Source organism: Acipenser ruthenus, chromosome 30 (assembly GCF_902713425.1).
Source record: "Acipenser ruthenus chromosome 30, fAciRut3.2 maternal haplotype, whole genome shotgun sequence".
In the NCBI taxonomy this organism is placed as follows: Eukaryota; Metazoa; Chordata; class Actinopteri; order Acipenseriformes; family Acipenseridae; genus Acipenser; species Acipenser ruthenus.
In genome coordinates this window covers 13374139-13388766 of record NC_081218.1, presented here as the reverse complement: position 1 = coordinate 13388766, position 14628 = coordinate 13374139, and the positions used below count along the sequence as shown (strand labels likewise).

At 43.8% G+C, this 14628-nt stretch overlaps 1 protein-coding gene across 4 annotated transcripts in view; it reads right to left on the bottom strand.

Annotated features, from left to right (window-relative positions):
• LOC117432052 (signal peptide, CUB and EGF-like domain-containing protein 3) overlaps positions 1-8415 on the bottom strand; it is a 54276-nt gene extending 45861 nt beyond the window's left edge. For 3 of the 4 annotated variants that reach the window (XM_059004980.1, XM_059004981.1, XM_059004983.1), the window contains exon 1: positions 7955-8415. In XM_059004980.1, coding sequence (XP_058860963.1) covers positions 7955-8060 — 106 coding nt within the window. In that variant the 5' untranslated portion in view covers positions 8061-8415. The remainder of the gene's footprint in view (positions 1-7954) is intronic. The other variant, XM_059004982.1, reaches the window with a different exon arrangement.
• Between the last annotated feature and the right edge of the window lie 6213 nt (positions 8416-14628).

Genomic DNA, 14628 nt, shown 5'->3' with positions numbered 1-14628 from the left:
TCTCTCTTCCTTGACTGTGCAATGTCTTTCTTGTTCCAACTTTTAATAACTCCACAGGCAATATGTAAAATCATCATTTATACTATTTAAACTTGCAGGTCAGGTTCATTCTCCTGCTTATTTGTGTATTCATGTGTATTCATTGCTTACCACGGGCCCTAGTTTGATGTTGTTACAGTAAACGCAATGCTTTCAGTGGATTGGTAAATATTCCCTACTTGATAAAACATGTGACATAAAATGTTTCAGTGCCGGTACAGGATTAATCATTCAAAGACAAACATGTTGGAGAACTCTGGAATCCAATTCTTAGAGAGCGTGACGCTGGGGGGATCCAGTCAGCAGCGTCTCACGAGAGGATTTTTGCAAACAGAAGTTCAAACAGCACACTATATAGCCATTTGAAAAGTGCAGAAAAAATGGTTTAAATGCCTAAAAAAACTTTTATTTCAGGACGTTTCAGACAAAAGCCCTTCTTCAGCTCAATAGTAATGGTTACGTGTTTGTGGAACAATGAGTGAGATGTGGGGATGAAGACGGACCTTGAAAAACATAAAACATTCAGACCCTGAGTAATGCAGTCTTTTACACTACAGCTTGCCTTGACATGCACTGGCATTAGCTGCTCATTGGCTTAAGTAAATGGCTGTGAAATATCTACAGCACTTCTTTAGATCTCCAGTGAAACAAAAGCGTGAAACAATAGCTGCTGTACCCCTTCCATTTCTTTCTTTTGGGATAACGTTCTCTGTGCGGTGAAGGCTGTTTCTTTGTTGGACTGAGCCCTGGAGCGGAAGGGAGGCAGGCTCTTTCACTCCCTCACTCCACCACACATAGCTGTAAAGATGCAACGCTGCTTTCTGTTTTCATATTACAAGTTCCTTGGGTTTTTTTTAGCAGCAGCTGCAGTTCCGGGTTTGACTTTTTCAGCAGACGAGGTCTGTTCAAACCTGTCAGGGCACTTCAGGCTGTCTGTCTGGTGCCATTGACAGGTGGACTTGCCGAGGCCTACCAGCTAAAGGGTGAGTAACTATCTGACAACCACCTCAACACTTCCAGCGTTTTCCTCCAGTACCTGGTAAATAAGTTCAGAATTATGGTTTAGAGTAATAAATCAAGCAACGACACCCTTGTATTACGGTAAATGTGGGAACACCACAAAACAACAATAAAACAATATTTTATCCGACTTGAGAGATATAAAATAAAAATAAAATGTTATGACTATAGTGAAACTTTAGGAAATGATTGCTGGCTATTTCCACTTGTTAGTGCATGTTAGTACACAGTACTTATAGCTGGGTGATGTCCTTACACGAACATAATCAACATCAAACACTGCTGTTGTAAGAGACTACTGTCTCCTTCATCACTTTGTAGGAGTGTGGAAGGCAGTGTTTGAGTAGCTCAGTGGTTAGAGTGCTGGGCTGCAGTGTGGAAGGCAGTGTTTGAGTAGCTCAGTGGTTAGAGTGCTGGGCTGCAGTGTGGAAGGCAGTGTGTTTGAGTAGCTCAGTGGTTAGAGTGCTGGGCTGCAGTGTGGAAGGCAGTGTGTTTGAGTAGCTCAGTGGTTAGAGTGCTGGGCTGTAGTGTGGAAGACAGTGTTTGAGCAACTCAGTGGTTAGAGTGCTGGGCTGCAGTGTGGAAGGCAGTGGGTTTGAGTAGCTCAGTGGTTAGAGTGCTGGGCTGCAGTGTGGAAGGCAGTGGTATTGAGTAGCTCAGTGGTCAGCGTGCTGGGCTGCAGTGTGGAAGGCAGTGTGTTTGAGTAGCTCAGTGGTTAGCGTGCTGGGCTGCAGTGTGGAAGGCAGTGTGTTTGAGTAGCTCAGTGGTTAGCGTGCTGGGCTGCAGTGTGGAAGGCAGTGTGTTTGAGTAGCTCAGTGGTTAGCGTGCTGGGCTGCAGTGTGGCTATCAACACCACCTAACATCAACACCAATGGAGTTCGTCTTAGGTGACGGAACACTAAAAACTAAACCATAAAACCCACACTAGCATAAAGGGCTTTTCTCTGAGCAGTTATATAAAAGCCACAAACTGAAACATAAACAGCAATTTATAACATGAAAGGCGTCGCAAGAGAACTCTGTCCTTCAGAAGACATGAAAACATGAGCTTTTTTCAGGATAAAAAACCAAACAAAACAAAATACAGACATGTAACAAATGTTTGAGGTCAGAGACTAACCTCAAAATTGCAATTGCTCAGATAAAATCCTGTACAGCTGGGTATAGAGTTTCAGCTTTTAAACAATAATAATAATAATAATAATAATAATAATAATAATAATAATAATAATAATAATAATAATGCTGAAAACACTCTGGAAACAATAATGGGCTTGTTCGCTTGAAAATAAACAGCTCGCCTCACTCATTAAGATAAAGAGGTATTCTTTTTCAAAGCTGGGTTTCTTTGAGTTCAAAAACAACTCATATCAAATTCACCCATAATCATATCAGGAAAAAAAAAACTGAAGAACGTCCATCAGTTGACACACGTTTCCACGTCTGTTACAATGCAATGAGCCGTTCAGAGGCTGCAACAGTGACATGTTATGCTAAGATATGCAAAGATTATATAATGCTATATAGTTAGACATTGCCTAGAATACGATGTTCAGTGTTGGTCTCGCCACCACAAAAAACAAGCAGATTGTATTAAATTTAGATCTCTTTAGCTGGGGAATGCGGTGTGCTAAGAAGGAACAAGCCCCGATGGGCTGATTGACCTCTTCTAGTTCCTGAAACGTCTCTTATTATATAGAGACTAGGGTTTGGGGGGGTTGCGTGAAGAGAGGTGAGGTTCCATACAAAAGAACAATTGCAAGCTAAAAGCTGTATTCAATTCAAATGCCTTCAGGTAAACTCTCTCTCTCTCTGTGCAGTTAGTCGTTTACAATGAAGACCCAGTTCACACTTCACAGCCATACAGCTCTGTGCTCAAACACTTAAACAATGCAGCTATGTCAAATACACAATTAAGAGAGTGGCAAGCATGCAGGTAAAGGGGCCTGACTCTACACATGCTGTACTAAACGTCAGCAACAGTGCATTCACTGCACAGGTCGTTTTAAACATGCATTGTATTTCACATAGGGGTTCAGGTAACGAGTCAAGGGCTAATCTTGAAATCAAAGCCAAGATCCACTGCCCTGTCCTAAGCTCTAAAACCACAAAGCCTCACAATACTCCTTTAATCTCTAAAGTTATGAGGCTTCAGTCCTCCGCTCCAAACCTTACCTTGGTGAACTCATAAGCCCCGTTCATTAACATGATAAAATGTGCACAGCGGACGCCAGCACTGCTACTGTAGCTTGTCTGGGGAACGTCCCTGGCCATTTTTTTTTTATTTATGCAGAGACTTAAATGTTGTATTTAGTTTAGCTTCCCCGTCGGCCGAGCGGGAGAGGACTTGGCAGCCCGGAGGTGTGCAGTTCAAACAGAGCGCCGTATTTACTCTGTGCTGAAACCCACACTGTTCAGAACCTGTACCCTGGCCAGCTCTGCAGACTCCACTCTACAATCCAGCACAAATACTACCCACCAGAAACAACAAGCTGGCTCCCTCTTAGTCCTGGGGAACTTTACTGTGGTTAAGGCTTAGGGCTAAGCTATGGCAGCGGGACTGGGAGGCAGTGCGACCCAGTGGTTGGAGTGGTCCTAGTACAGGTGTGCTTTATTGATAAAAAATTACAAAGCTTTGCAGAAGTGAAGCCCTGTTGTACTGGCTTTCCTCAAGCTATGTGATAATGAAACAACAGGGTTAATGTGGAAAAAGTTTCATAAATCTGTCCCAGTCTCAAAGGTGCACCACCCCCCCTTATCTGCTTTAAATATTCCCCGAGATTAATCTGTCAGCGCACCACTCCTCAGAGCAGACTTCAAATAGCAAGCAAGCCCGTCACAGCCATTTTACAAGACATAATAACTGTATAAAAAAGCTCCAAGACCTCGGGGGGTGGGGGGTGGGGGTTTAGTAGAATCCTTCATTCCAAGAAAGGGAATGTCTAGATTAACAAACACATGTTTTAGAAGCCATCGTGTTTTTATTGAGTATTGGAGAAATGGTGGTATGCACAGTAGGTGAGATTTTTTTTTAACAAGGCGTGATGAGGTTATGTGTGGACATGTTCTGATTGGCTCTCTCCTTTCCAGCACGCATAATCTTTGGCCGGTCTATTGGTTTCCATGGTGACCCCATGCTATATTGGCGTATGGATGGTGGGCAGCTGTAGCACCCTGGGCTAGAGGGTGCTCTCTTAGGGAGTGAGCGAGCAGTTCACTCCCCATGCCTCAAACCTGCCCTGGACTGGAGGGAGCACCCTTTCTCTTAGGGAGTGAGCGAGCAGTTCAGTCTCCATGCCTCAAACCTGCCCTGGACTGGAGGGAGCACCCTTTCTCTTAGGGAGTGAGGGAGAGAGTAGTTCTGTCTCCAAGCCCATCCAATCCTTGGCTTGCCTTTAGGACCGGCATCCTGCATCCTGTTTACTACACAACTGTTTATTTTATTGCGGTCATCCACTGTAATTATTCCTGCTTCTTTTCATATTGGGCGATCCACCAACACCTCAGTCAGTGACTCAGTGAAATCTCAGAACAGCACAGCAAATTTGCAGGCGATTCATGACCTCAATGCCTGCCCAGCTGTTTGGTAAACAGCAAACCTTCAGCAGTATTCACTAGGGGCATGTTTCTCACTGTCTACAGCAGCGTTTGAGCCAGCTGCAACGAGCACTGAGGCCATTCAACTGGACTGAGTTCGCCATCCGATACCCTGCATCCTTCAGCATGGGAAATCTCCCTGGTACAGACGGGTCATCCCTGGAAGACCATTTCAAACATTAAAAGGACCATCAGCAGCCACGGAGCAAGGCTTGGTTACTGTACACAGCGATGGGAGTGGGTTATCATTTGCTGACGAGCTGGATCTATTGACAATCTGCTGTCGCGTAAAATTGGATAGATATACTGCTGTAGGCTTTACATTAACAAAACAAATAAAAAAACCACAACTATATGCATCCTGGTATGATCACTGCGCTTAAAAACGTCCAGGTTGGTTAAAACACCCCTAATAACCGCAATCCAGGACAGGCAGGGTCAGGATGAAAGCTGCACACACGGTTTTAATTAACAGCTATTTTTTTTTTACGTAAGTTTCCACATTTATGTGACAACTGCTTGAGAGCGGGACTGCTGTATGAAGTACCTGCACAGCGGACTCTGAATTGAATTTCATTCACAGAGTTTCCTCGCCTGGAACTCTTGTCCTAAACCTTTAATGAAGAAATAATAGCACCCTGGTAACTAAGAGAAGCCCACTGCCAGCGTGAAGAATCTCAGGCTCACGCATTCTTATCTTTTCTTGAATTGTGCCCATAGTAACAGCCACAAAAAAAAAGCCCATGAATACTCCCCAATTACGCTGTGCTTGTTACAGGGAAGACTTTTAGCATTAATGATCCCCTTTTCAGGGGTGTACAGGGGACTCTGGCATGGCCTGGTTTTTGAATAGCAAGCGCTGGCAACATCAGTGCAAGTACTTGTAAAGTTGCACTTTGTTGAAACCAGAAACCAAGAAAAGGCCTGCCATCGCCTCTCTCTCATAGGCAGTCGGGATCATGCTCAGCCTGATCAACACACAAGAGTGGACTACATGTTGCATGTCTTGTTTTTTTTGTGTGTCAGACTGCTTCCCACACTGGCTTGTCCCAGCAGGGATTTCCGAAGCAGATATTCAATCAGGGTGCAAAGGTTACACCAACACTGTAACTGCAGCATGTCGTTTGCACCGATCTGGTTACCTTGCCACTCTGCAGCACTCAGCAGCTGGGCTCGGGCTGCTCTCTGCAGCACAAGACAGCGGCTCCCCTCCCAATCAATAGAAGGCACTCCTAGTAGAGGTAGTTTTCGTGAAACTGTGCTGGACGTGCAGAAGCATGCAGAATCCTGCACTTCTTATATATCTATATTATTTTTAGAATAACCCCGTATTTATAAATACATCTTATTAAAGAACACTATCTCTCATAGTGGTGAATGATAAACACAGTGACCAGAGTCCAGGCAAACGCGGCTGTGACAAAGAGCGAAGACGTCACCTGCCCCTGCGGTCCGTCCGTCCGTCCCCCGCCAAACCAACACGAGTTTCCGAAAAGAATCTGTAATTATTCTGACATTGAAGGAGGACAAAGAGCTTTGTCGCGAACATCTGCGTTAAATAAATATTTACCTCGCAAGTCGCGTCCCTTTAATCCGTGGAGTCGTCTACACATTTTTGTCATGTCCCCCCCCCACCCCCCCACCCCCCCAAAAAAAAAGTTGGGACCCGGGTTCCTTAAAAAAAAAAAAAACAAGATGCTTCTCCTGCATCCCTCTGTGCTTTACCATCCTCTCAATACACTTTCACCTACCACCGTTGACTTGAGTTACATCAAGACATCCAAATTGCCCATTAGCTCCCTAGTGGGCTTATTATTACCCCAGTTACAGGATCAAGTTTGCAACAAAAGAGCAAGATAACAGCTAAATCAATATGGGATTGCTATGGTCGGGTTCAGAAGACTGGCAATGTTCTTGAGGACAGTTTGAATATATACTTCTCTCCGATTCACAAACAGGGGTTACCTTTGAACCCGGGACAACAAAACATTTGCATTTACCATCACAAAAAAAAAAGGTTCTAATTGTAAAATGTAAATATTAGGCATTCCCACCAGAAGGAAGAGACCACCCAGGGTGCAGAAATAGTCTCTTTTTTTTTCCACTTCTCAGCAGCCCAGATTGCTTTGACTGTAAGGTAAGGTATCCAGTAAGGTATCACTGTTGGAGGTGACCGCGATGTGCATTGCAGACAATATCCACGAAGAGCAAATGATGCAGGCTGGCCAGTGAAAGACATTAAAACGTTCAAAATGATTAGCTTTCTTCTTTGGAGGGTGTCGCAGGACAGAGCGGGCACACTTATCAACGTGTTGCGCCGCATGGGTTCAATGCGCAGCACAGTACAGTTCCCCAGAACACAAGGAGAGTTAGAAGCATGATAAACGCGTAGGACTGTGTTTCGTGCTCGTACTTTCATTTTTTGCAGTTATAAAAGGTGACGGTGTTGTGAGTTCTGGTGTTTATTCCCGTCCCCCTGCCCGCATCCTTACCGGCTAAGAAAACACGGTGCAACTCTCCCATTAAGAAAGCAAAAGGAGGCTGGCTTCTTTGTTTGTGTTCTTATATTTGAAACAGAAAATAATAGACATTTTCTTTACACCTTGACAACCTGCCACGCGTTTCTGGTTTTAATTATTATTATTTTTTCCTGAGGAATTATTATAACCGGTACATGATTTGGTGCCATTTAGTGAAATAGTGGACTGTCCAAAGTTTATCTTTCCTGCAGTCTAGTTTAATATTAGTAGCGGCGGCTTTCTTCCTGCTTAGATTAGTCTGTGTGTGGGGATAAACATCACTGTTTGCAAAGTGTATACACGGTATTCAAGATATTTATTAAAAGCATCTTCGATACTGTTGCCATATACTAGCAGGAAGTATTTGTGTTCCGCGTAATAACGAAGCGAACTGTTTTCTTTATTAAACTCAAGTGTTTAGGGTTAGTGATAATTTTCAACAGCACATTACATCGGCCAGAAGGGAGCAAACACTTTGCAGTGTTATCTGAGACAATATGCGGGAAATCAGAGGAGGTCATTTATATCCCTTAATCTAAACTGACTCCACTTGAGATACTGCATCGCTGCCTTGTACCCGATCACCTATTCATTAGTTCAACAAAAGCATTACTTAGCTATCTCACGCGAAGTGTGAATGGCAGTCGTTTTTAATATCCTGTTTATTAAGAGCTGAATAATTATCAAAATAACTGAACAATAATAATAATAATAATAATAATAATAATAATAATAATAATAATAATAATAATAATAATAATAATAATAATAATGCTTACCTTGAGTAGCTTTGCTCCCTAAAGCGGTTGCAGGATAGTGAAGTAAAGCTAGTAAACAGAATCCCAGATATCCAAGACTAGCGCCCATTATAATGAGCGAATACATAATATATACATAAAATAAAATAGATATAGTTCTCTATAAAATAAATCTCGGAGGAGTGTTTGATTTAGCAAAAAAAAAAAAACCCCAAAAAAAAAAAAAACCTGTATATTAAATAATCCTTTCTTCCTTTTCTCTAATGTGTTTTTTTTCTGTTTTTAGTTTTTTTTATGCTATAATAAAAGACCCAGGCAATATGCGGTGTTCGGCTATGTGTCCCACCAGCACTAGGAGCAATTCTGTGATCATGTTCAAATCCCGGGCAATTTCAATATATAAGAGAGAAGGAGAGAGAGAGAGAGAGAGAGAGGGAGAGAGGGAGAGAAATGTAGAGAGGGAGAAAGGGGGAGATAGAGTGAGGACTTGTGAGAAAGGGGGAGGAGAGCTGAAGATTCGCGTATTGCTCTCTATCCCTCCCTCTGCGCTCTCTCTCTCTCTCTCTCTCTCTCTCTCTCTCTCTCAAGGATTTCTTTTCTACAGGAATTTACAATCAGCTGCTGGTTGGAGCATTGGGGAGGTTGCTATGGAAACGGCTTCCCTGGGCGCGGAGGTCAGTCTCGGGGACCATGTGCAATCAATGGATCAATGCAAACGGTATGCATCGCCCAGACCAAACAACTTTTTTTTTTTTAGTAGGCCTACTGTTGCAGCTTTCTCCAGATTATTCTTCGGGGAAGATGCACTACCAAGCGGCACCAATGCTGAACTTCTGTAAGCGCTAAGAAAAGAAAAAAAAAACACCTTTACGTTTTCATAATCCGCACACATCGCCTTATAATAAACAGATCTGACCAACATTAAAGTCAGTGAGTATTTAACACCTACAGTGAATGCGAGATGACTTCGATCACAGGGTCTACTGCGCTAATGCCGGTCCTGTTACGAATATCATGTGATATTAACATACACTTCCTGGTCTGAAAACTACATAGCTTGCCGTACACTGGAATCACAACAGTGCACACGGCGTTTTAAATGCCGCCCTTCACTCGCTATAGTACAGTATAGACTATCGTGCAGTAAAGTTCATTCGTACCCTGCTTGGAATTCCAAAGCCACTGGTCAGCACTGGTTTATACTGGTCGTGATGATGGTTCAAGAGACAGCAAAATGTATTTGACTTTTGTCTGCACTCTCAAACTAATAACAATCTCCTGTAAAAGTGTGCTGGGGTTCTACCAGTTAGAAACCAGCAAATGTGTTTTTCCAACTCTCAAGCGGTGACCGGCCCCAGCTCTGATTATCAGCTGGGAGGGTCTTGGTTCATGAATGTTCTTACACAGCATTACACTGGCCAGCAGCCCCATCCCCGTGTTCTGCACCTAAACTCAAAGCTAATCCCCAGTCTCAACGGGGAACCGGCCCCTCATAACAGCAGCCACAAAGGCCCTGCCCCCACCGACGAGACCCAGTCTACCTGGCATTGTAAAGACTGTTTGTATAGAGAGGTCAAGACTGGCTCATTCACAGAGGAGCTTCATTCACCCACAACACAAACTTCAGAATTAGCTGCTGCTGCTGCTGCTTAGGTAGTCTTCTGTATGCAGTTAAAGATGACATCCCGAATGCAAATTCCTCCCCTCAGCTTCACTTAAAAACCTTTTGATCTTGGGTAAACAACACTCCTGAGCGTCCAGCAGACATGTGCATTTATATTTATCAACTGAAAGAGGCATGTTGCAATGTATGATGATAACACAAAATAAGTGCATCTTGGTTGATACTGTTATTAAAATGTTTACGAGGTTCGTTAGTTAAGGGATAGTTCATTCACTAGGCTTTCATCTGGGGTCCAGGGCTGGGGGGTTACGAAGTGCAACTCAGCTTAGAACACATGACATCACAAAGCCCACCACACAACACAATATGATTGGACACCTTCGGGCGATCAGAGAGCAAACAGTGGACAGATAAAGAATGAACCACCATCTCACCCCCCAAGAGAAAGGGGACTGGGAGTTAGTCACATGACATTTACATGAGTGCTTGTCTCGTATGGCATTTCCAAGTTGCTCCAACAGAGAGAAGCTCTCATGTTGTCATCTACAGCAGAGAAAATGAATCAAAAAACATACCGGCCTTACACATTTGTTTCTGAAATGAGGAACTCAAAGGCATTTGAATAAACTTGTCACTTATCAAAATGTTTACTATTTGGCCCTACGTTGCAAACAACCTTGTTATTTTTTTTATTTGTATTGTTGTAACCAAGCGGACTTGGAAAGCTAATGAACTTCAATTCACTGTCAAGCGGATTGAGGTTCGCTGGCTTTCATACCCAGACGTGAAAAGCAAATGAACCGGGTTTGGTTCCTCAGGAAAACTCTCACATGTGCCGATGTGTTCCTAGGGGAAGGGAAAGCGATGCTGCAAAGTCAGGTAGGTGTTGTGCTGGAAAGTATCGCCATTTAATATCGACAGCAGTAAAATCAGCTGCAGGCCAGGAAATGTTTTATTGAAGTGCAGGACAAAAAAGGGGGGCATTTGACCCCTCCGCATCCAAAGGGGTCAGGAGAGGTCGCGACCTTCAGACTGCCGTTGTATTTTTGTTTTGCAAGCTCAGTGAAGAGAATTAAAATGGAAAAAAAAAATCCAATTTATTGGTTTAACTTTTTTTTTTTTAATCCACCAAATTCTCATTTAAAGCAGCGGGGGGGGGGGGGGGGGGGTCTCGTATCCTCAACAGAGTGGACAGCGCGGCCCCACACAGGCACAGACAGCTCATCAGTGGAAGAATGTAGTTAACAAACACCAGGTATTTTCAACATGATTTTGGGTCGATTTCAATGATCTAAACAGTGGCAGTATCTACAGCAGCCTCCCTCCCCCTTGCAGTCTTATTGAGACAGGGAGGGTGAAGGATTATGCCAAACTAATCAGTCTCGCAGAGATATCAGGAGATTCTGTACACCTACACACCTACACACCGTGCATCAGCCACACGCACACACATACAAGCCCACACGTACCACTCCAGCCTACTGGCAGTCAGTCCGGATTGCAGGCTCCACGTTAACAGCCAGGCTGCACTGGGGATGCAGCGCACTGTGGGGCTGAAGGGGTCAGATGTGACGGTATTTAACCCATGTGTGTGTGGGAGGGGAGATTAGTATTATTGCACTTCATGGAAAATCGCTACCCTGCTGGAAATAAAGTGTGCAGTGGCACTTTCAATTCTATTTTCCTCCTTCATTGCCTTGTTATGTTGCTTGCAAGCGTCCTGTGTGGCTCTTATTGCAATTGCACAAATAGTTGTGCGTTTCAGGTGCTTTGACCGTAATTCAGAGGCTGATCTGTAAACGTAACAGTGCAACTCAGTGACAATTAAAAACTGTTACTGGGACAAACACGCTGATCTCTGTGCGTTGGATGCAGTTCCCCTATAAAGGGGCAATCAGTTTAATGCTGCTGATGCTACTTTTGCGGAATGCAAACAAGCCTGACTCAGGTTGAACAAGCAGCTTTCAGCAGTGAAAAGTCCCCCACCCCTTTTCCAATTAAAGAAAAGAAAAATCGCAAGTAACAACATAGGGGTGGAACCAATCAAAACATACAGCTGTGAGAGGGCTCTTGCCTGGCACGCCACTGATTTACAAGCACGGCAGAAACATTTGATAAGAAACGCACACGATACCGCGCCTCGGGGGGGGGAAGTTAGTTTGAATATCGCCATTGAACAGGGAGACATCGCTGTATTTTATGATTGAATCCAGCTCAAAGTTGCTTATTTAGATGAACATTTTCAGCTGCTGCGCTGAAAGTGTTCAGCACTCTGATTCATGAATTACAAAGAGCTAATGAGTGAAAGAATTTCTAATCCTGTGTTTACAGGCCACTGGGAAGGGGGGGTGGCGGTGGTAATGTATGCATGTTTGAAAATCCTGAAGAGCTACGCAAGCTGGCTTCTTATCCACAAATCTGCTCGTCGGAGAGATGGGATCAGCGCGGCCGTCGAGACGCGCTCTGATCTCCCCGGCCCATCCTGCAGCCGCTAAGTGCTTCACAGATGATGATGGCAGATTGTCTTCTGCAGAGCCCGCTCTGAAGCACTTCCAAACCCGCCACCACTGACTCAGCACCCTTCCAATCCTCTCCTCAACCCCGCTGGTCCTCCTCTTCAAGGACGCCCTGCTGATTAGTCATCGTGGTCTTCGAAGACGAAGCCAGTTCCAAAGTCTGAGAGCATTGAAAGAATAAAACAAAAGTATCTTTGGGGAAACAGAAAAGAAGGAGGGATGCCAACACATTGAACAAAGAGGCATTCAAGACTAACAAAAGACCTTGAAAATATATGCGAGGAAACTTTTTTTTTTCAAGCTGTTTTTAGCGGTGCAGTTTTGTACTCGGAGGAAAGTATCATGTAAAGAAAATCTTGCAAAAAACACAATGATCCTAGTGCCCTTGGAGCCTTGTGTGTGTGTGTATATATTCTTATTTACGAGAATACTACGTCATTTCTGGTAATGGGGAGTGTTTACTGCTATCGTGTGTCTTTTGTGGTTCTGCACTGGCTACAGTGGTACTGCCATCAGCTCAGAGATGGGGCTTGGTTAAAGTAATATGTGCAGTCCTGACTACAGAAGCACCTGCCAACTGAGCATCTTCATCAATGCATTGTCAGATCTGTGGTCCCGCCCAGGAAAAATCATCTTTTACATATCACAGTATCACGGATGCCAGCGGTAAAACACAAGAATCATCTATATACATATTTATACACACACATGCACACAGGTGTGCTTCCCTCTTTATCGGAGGTGCAAACCGGAGAACGGGACATACTGAAAACAGTACATTAGTGCAGATCCCCTTCACAGTACAGCAAACACTAGTGTCCTAGCGGGGACTGAACCACATTGATGAAGTATCGAGTCAGAACTGCATTGCAAGAAACACAATCAATTCTATGACAAACGTTTCGACTAGAAGTCTTTTTTTTTTCTAAGACGAAAGTATTCTACGACTCATTGTAAAAGGTTTATAACTTGCTCAAAAAGCTGGTCACTGGAGAAAAGCAAACACCATAAAAACTGAAATTGTTAAAAAAAAAAAAAAATCTGTGTTTCTTGTGGATAGCATTTCCACTCCTAAATACAGACGGACAGATGGCCATCCAGTTGAACTCTTCTAACCACAGAGCTGCCAGGAAGCCAACATCTAACTTTGTAATTTCATCTTCAAATTAGTGTTTGGGGATATTATTCCAGCTGGCAAAATATCCTCCGGCCAGGTTCCCCATTGAGGCTTCAATCACGTTTCTTAGGACTGACATGGAAACCTGTAGCCTACTTCTCTTTTTTTTCTGAGCCTGAAATTTCTTGGCCCTGGTTGAAATTACGGTCAACGGGCGATACGTGACCTGCCGTGACCTTGTGTGTAGCCACACAGCTGGCCCCCAGCCTCCGCAAATTAGTACCACAATGTTTTACAGACACGGTTTCAGATACTTGGGTCTCTAAAAGCCACTTTGCATGGCGTCTGTGAAACCTGGTGCGGAAGGTGGAAGGTGGAAGTGGGGGGCTTTGCAGATTCGACGGAGTTGTATTGTTGCTGCTTGGGTCTGGGCAGTTTGCAATGAGGATCCGGGGTGAAGAGGTCTGCACCCAGATATCCTGCTCGACTGTTAACCTACTAGCCATTTCTAAAGCCAGACGCCTATGCAGAGACACACACACCACTTCCCTGCCACCATGGGGTCAGCGTGCCTGCTGTTCACCCCCCATGCGCTGTTGCATAGACCGCGCTGTGCCAGAAAGCATTAGTCTTTTCTCAGAATGGTTACTTTGGCTCCTGGGAAGCCTTGCTTAGCAGTGCTTTTCTTTAAACAAAATACATTTTAATGCTACATCGGACACTGATCAATAGCAATTTAAAATTAACTGGAAATGCCAACCCTTATTAGCTGATGACCTGCAGGAAACCCGTTGTTTCAGCCATCAGTCTATCGTTAATAATTTGTCATCAGTTCTGAATGTTACACAGGCAGTTTATTTATTTTTTTATGGGGGAATACACCCTGTATGCTTGCAAGATACTCTCTCATTTTTCCTTGAGTAACCCATGCCTGCTAGTGGGGACAGACCTGATTGGCCCCTTCAATCTGCTCATCTATCACAGCCAATCAGAAGCCTTGGATCACCCCTGGGTGGGCCAGGGAGCAGTAAAACTAAATGTTCACACTTATTTTAAGGAAGGTTTTAAAGACAGTTTGTTTTAAGCGTGTTAATAATACACCTTCTCTTTATTGTAACAGCACAGTAAACCCTATCTAAAATCAAGCTCAATTGGCTTTATCAAAAAGGGATTTAAAAAAAAAAAAATGAACAGTCCTTGAAGTTCTATGAATACGACCCATTGTGTAAATTTCCCATTTAGGGTATGTCAATCTCTATTATTACTCTCTAAGCCCTACTTCATCAAGTGAAAGGGAACCTCAGTGCCTCTGCTTTCAGCATATTCTGTGGTTTACTGCCCCCTAATGGCAACACTGTGGGGTTTCCGTTTCTGTGAGGTTCTACTCCCACCTGCTGGCGAGAGAAGGTACTGCGTTGCATTTTTAAATTCTAGAGCC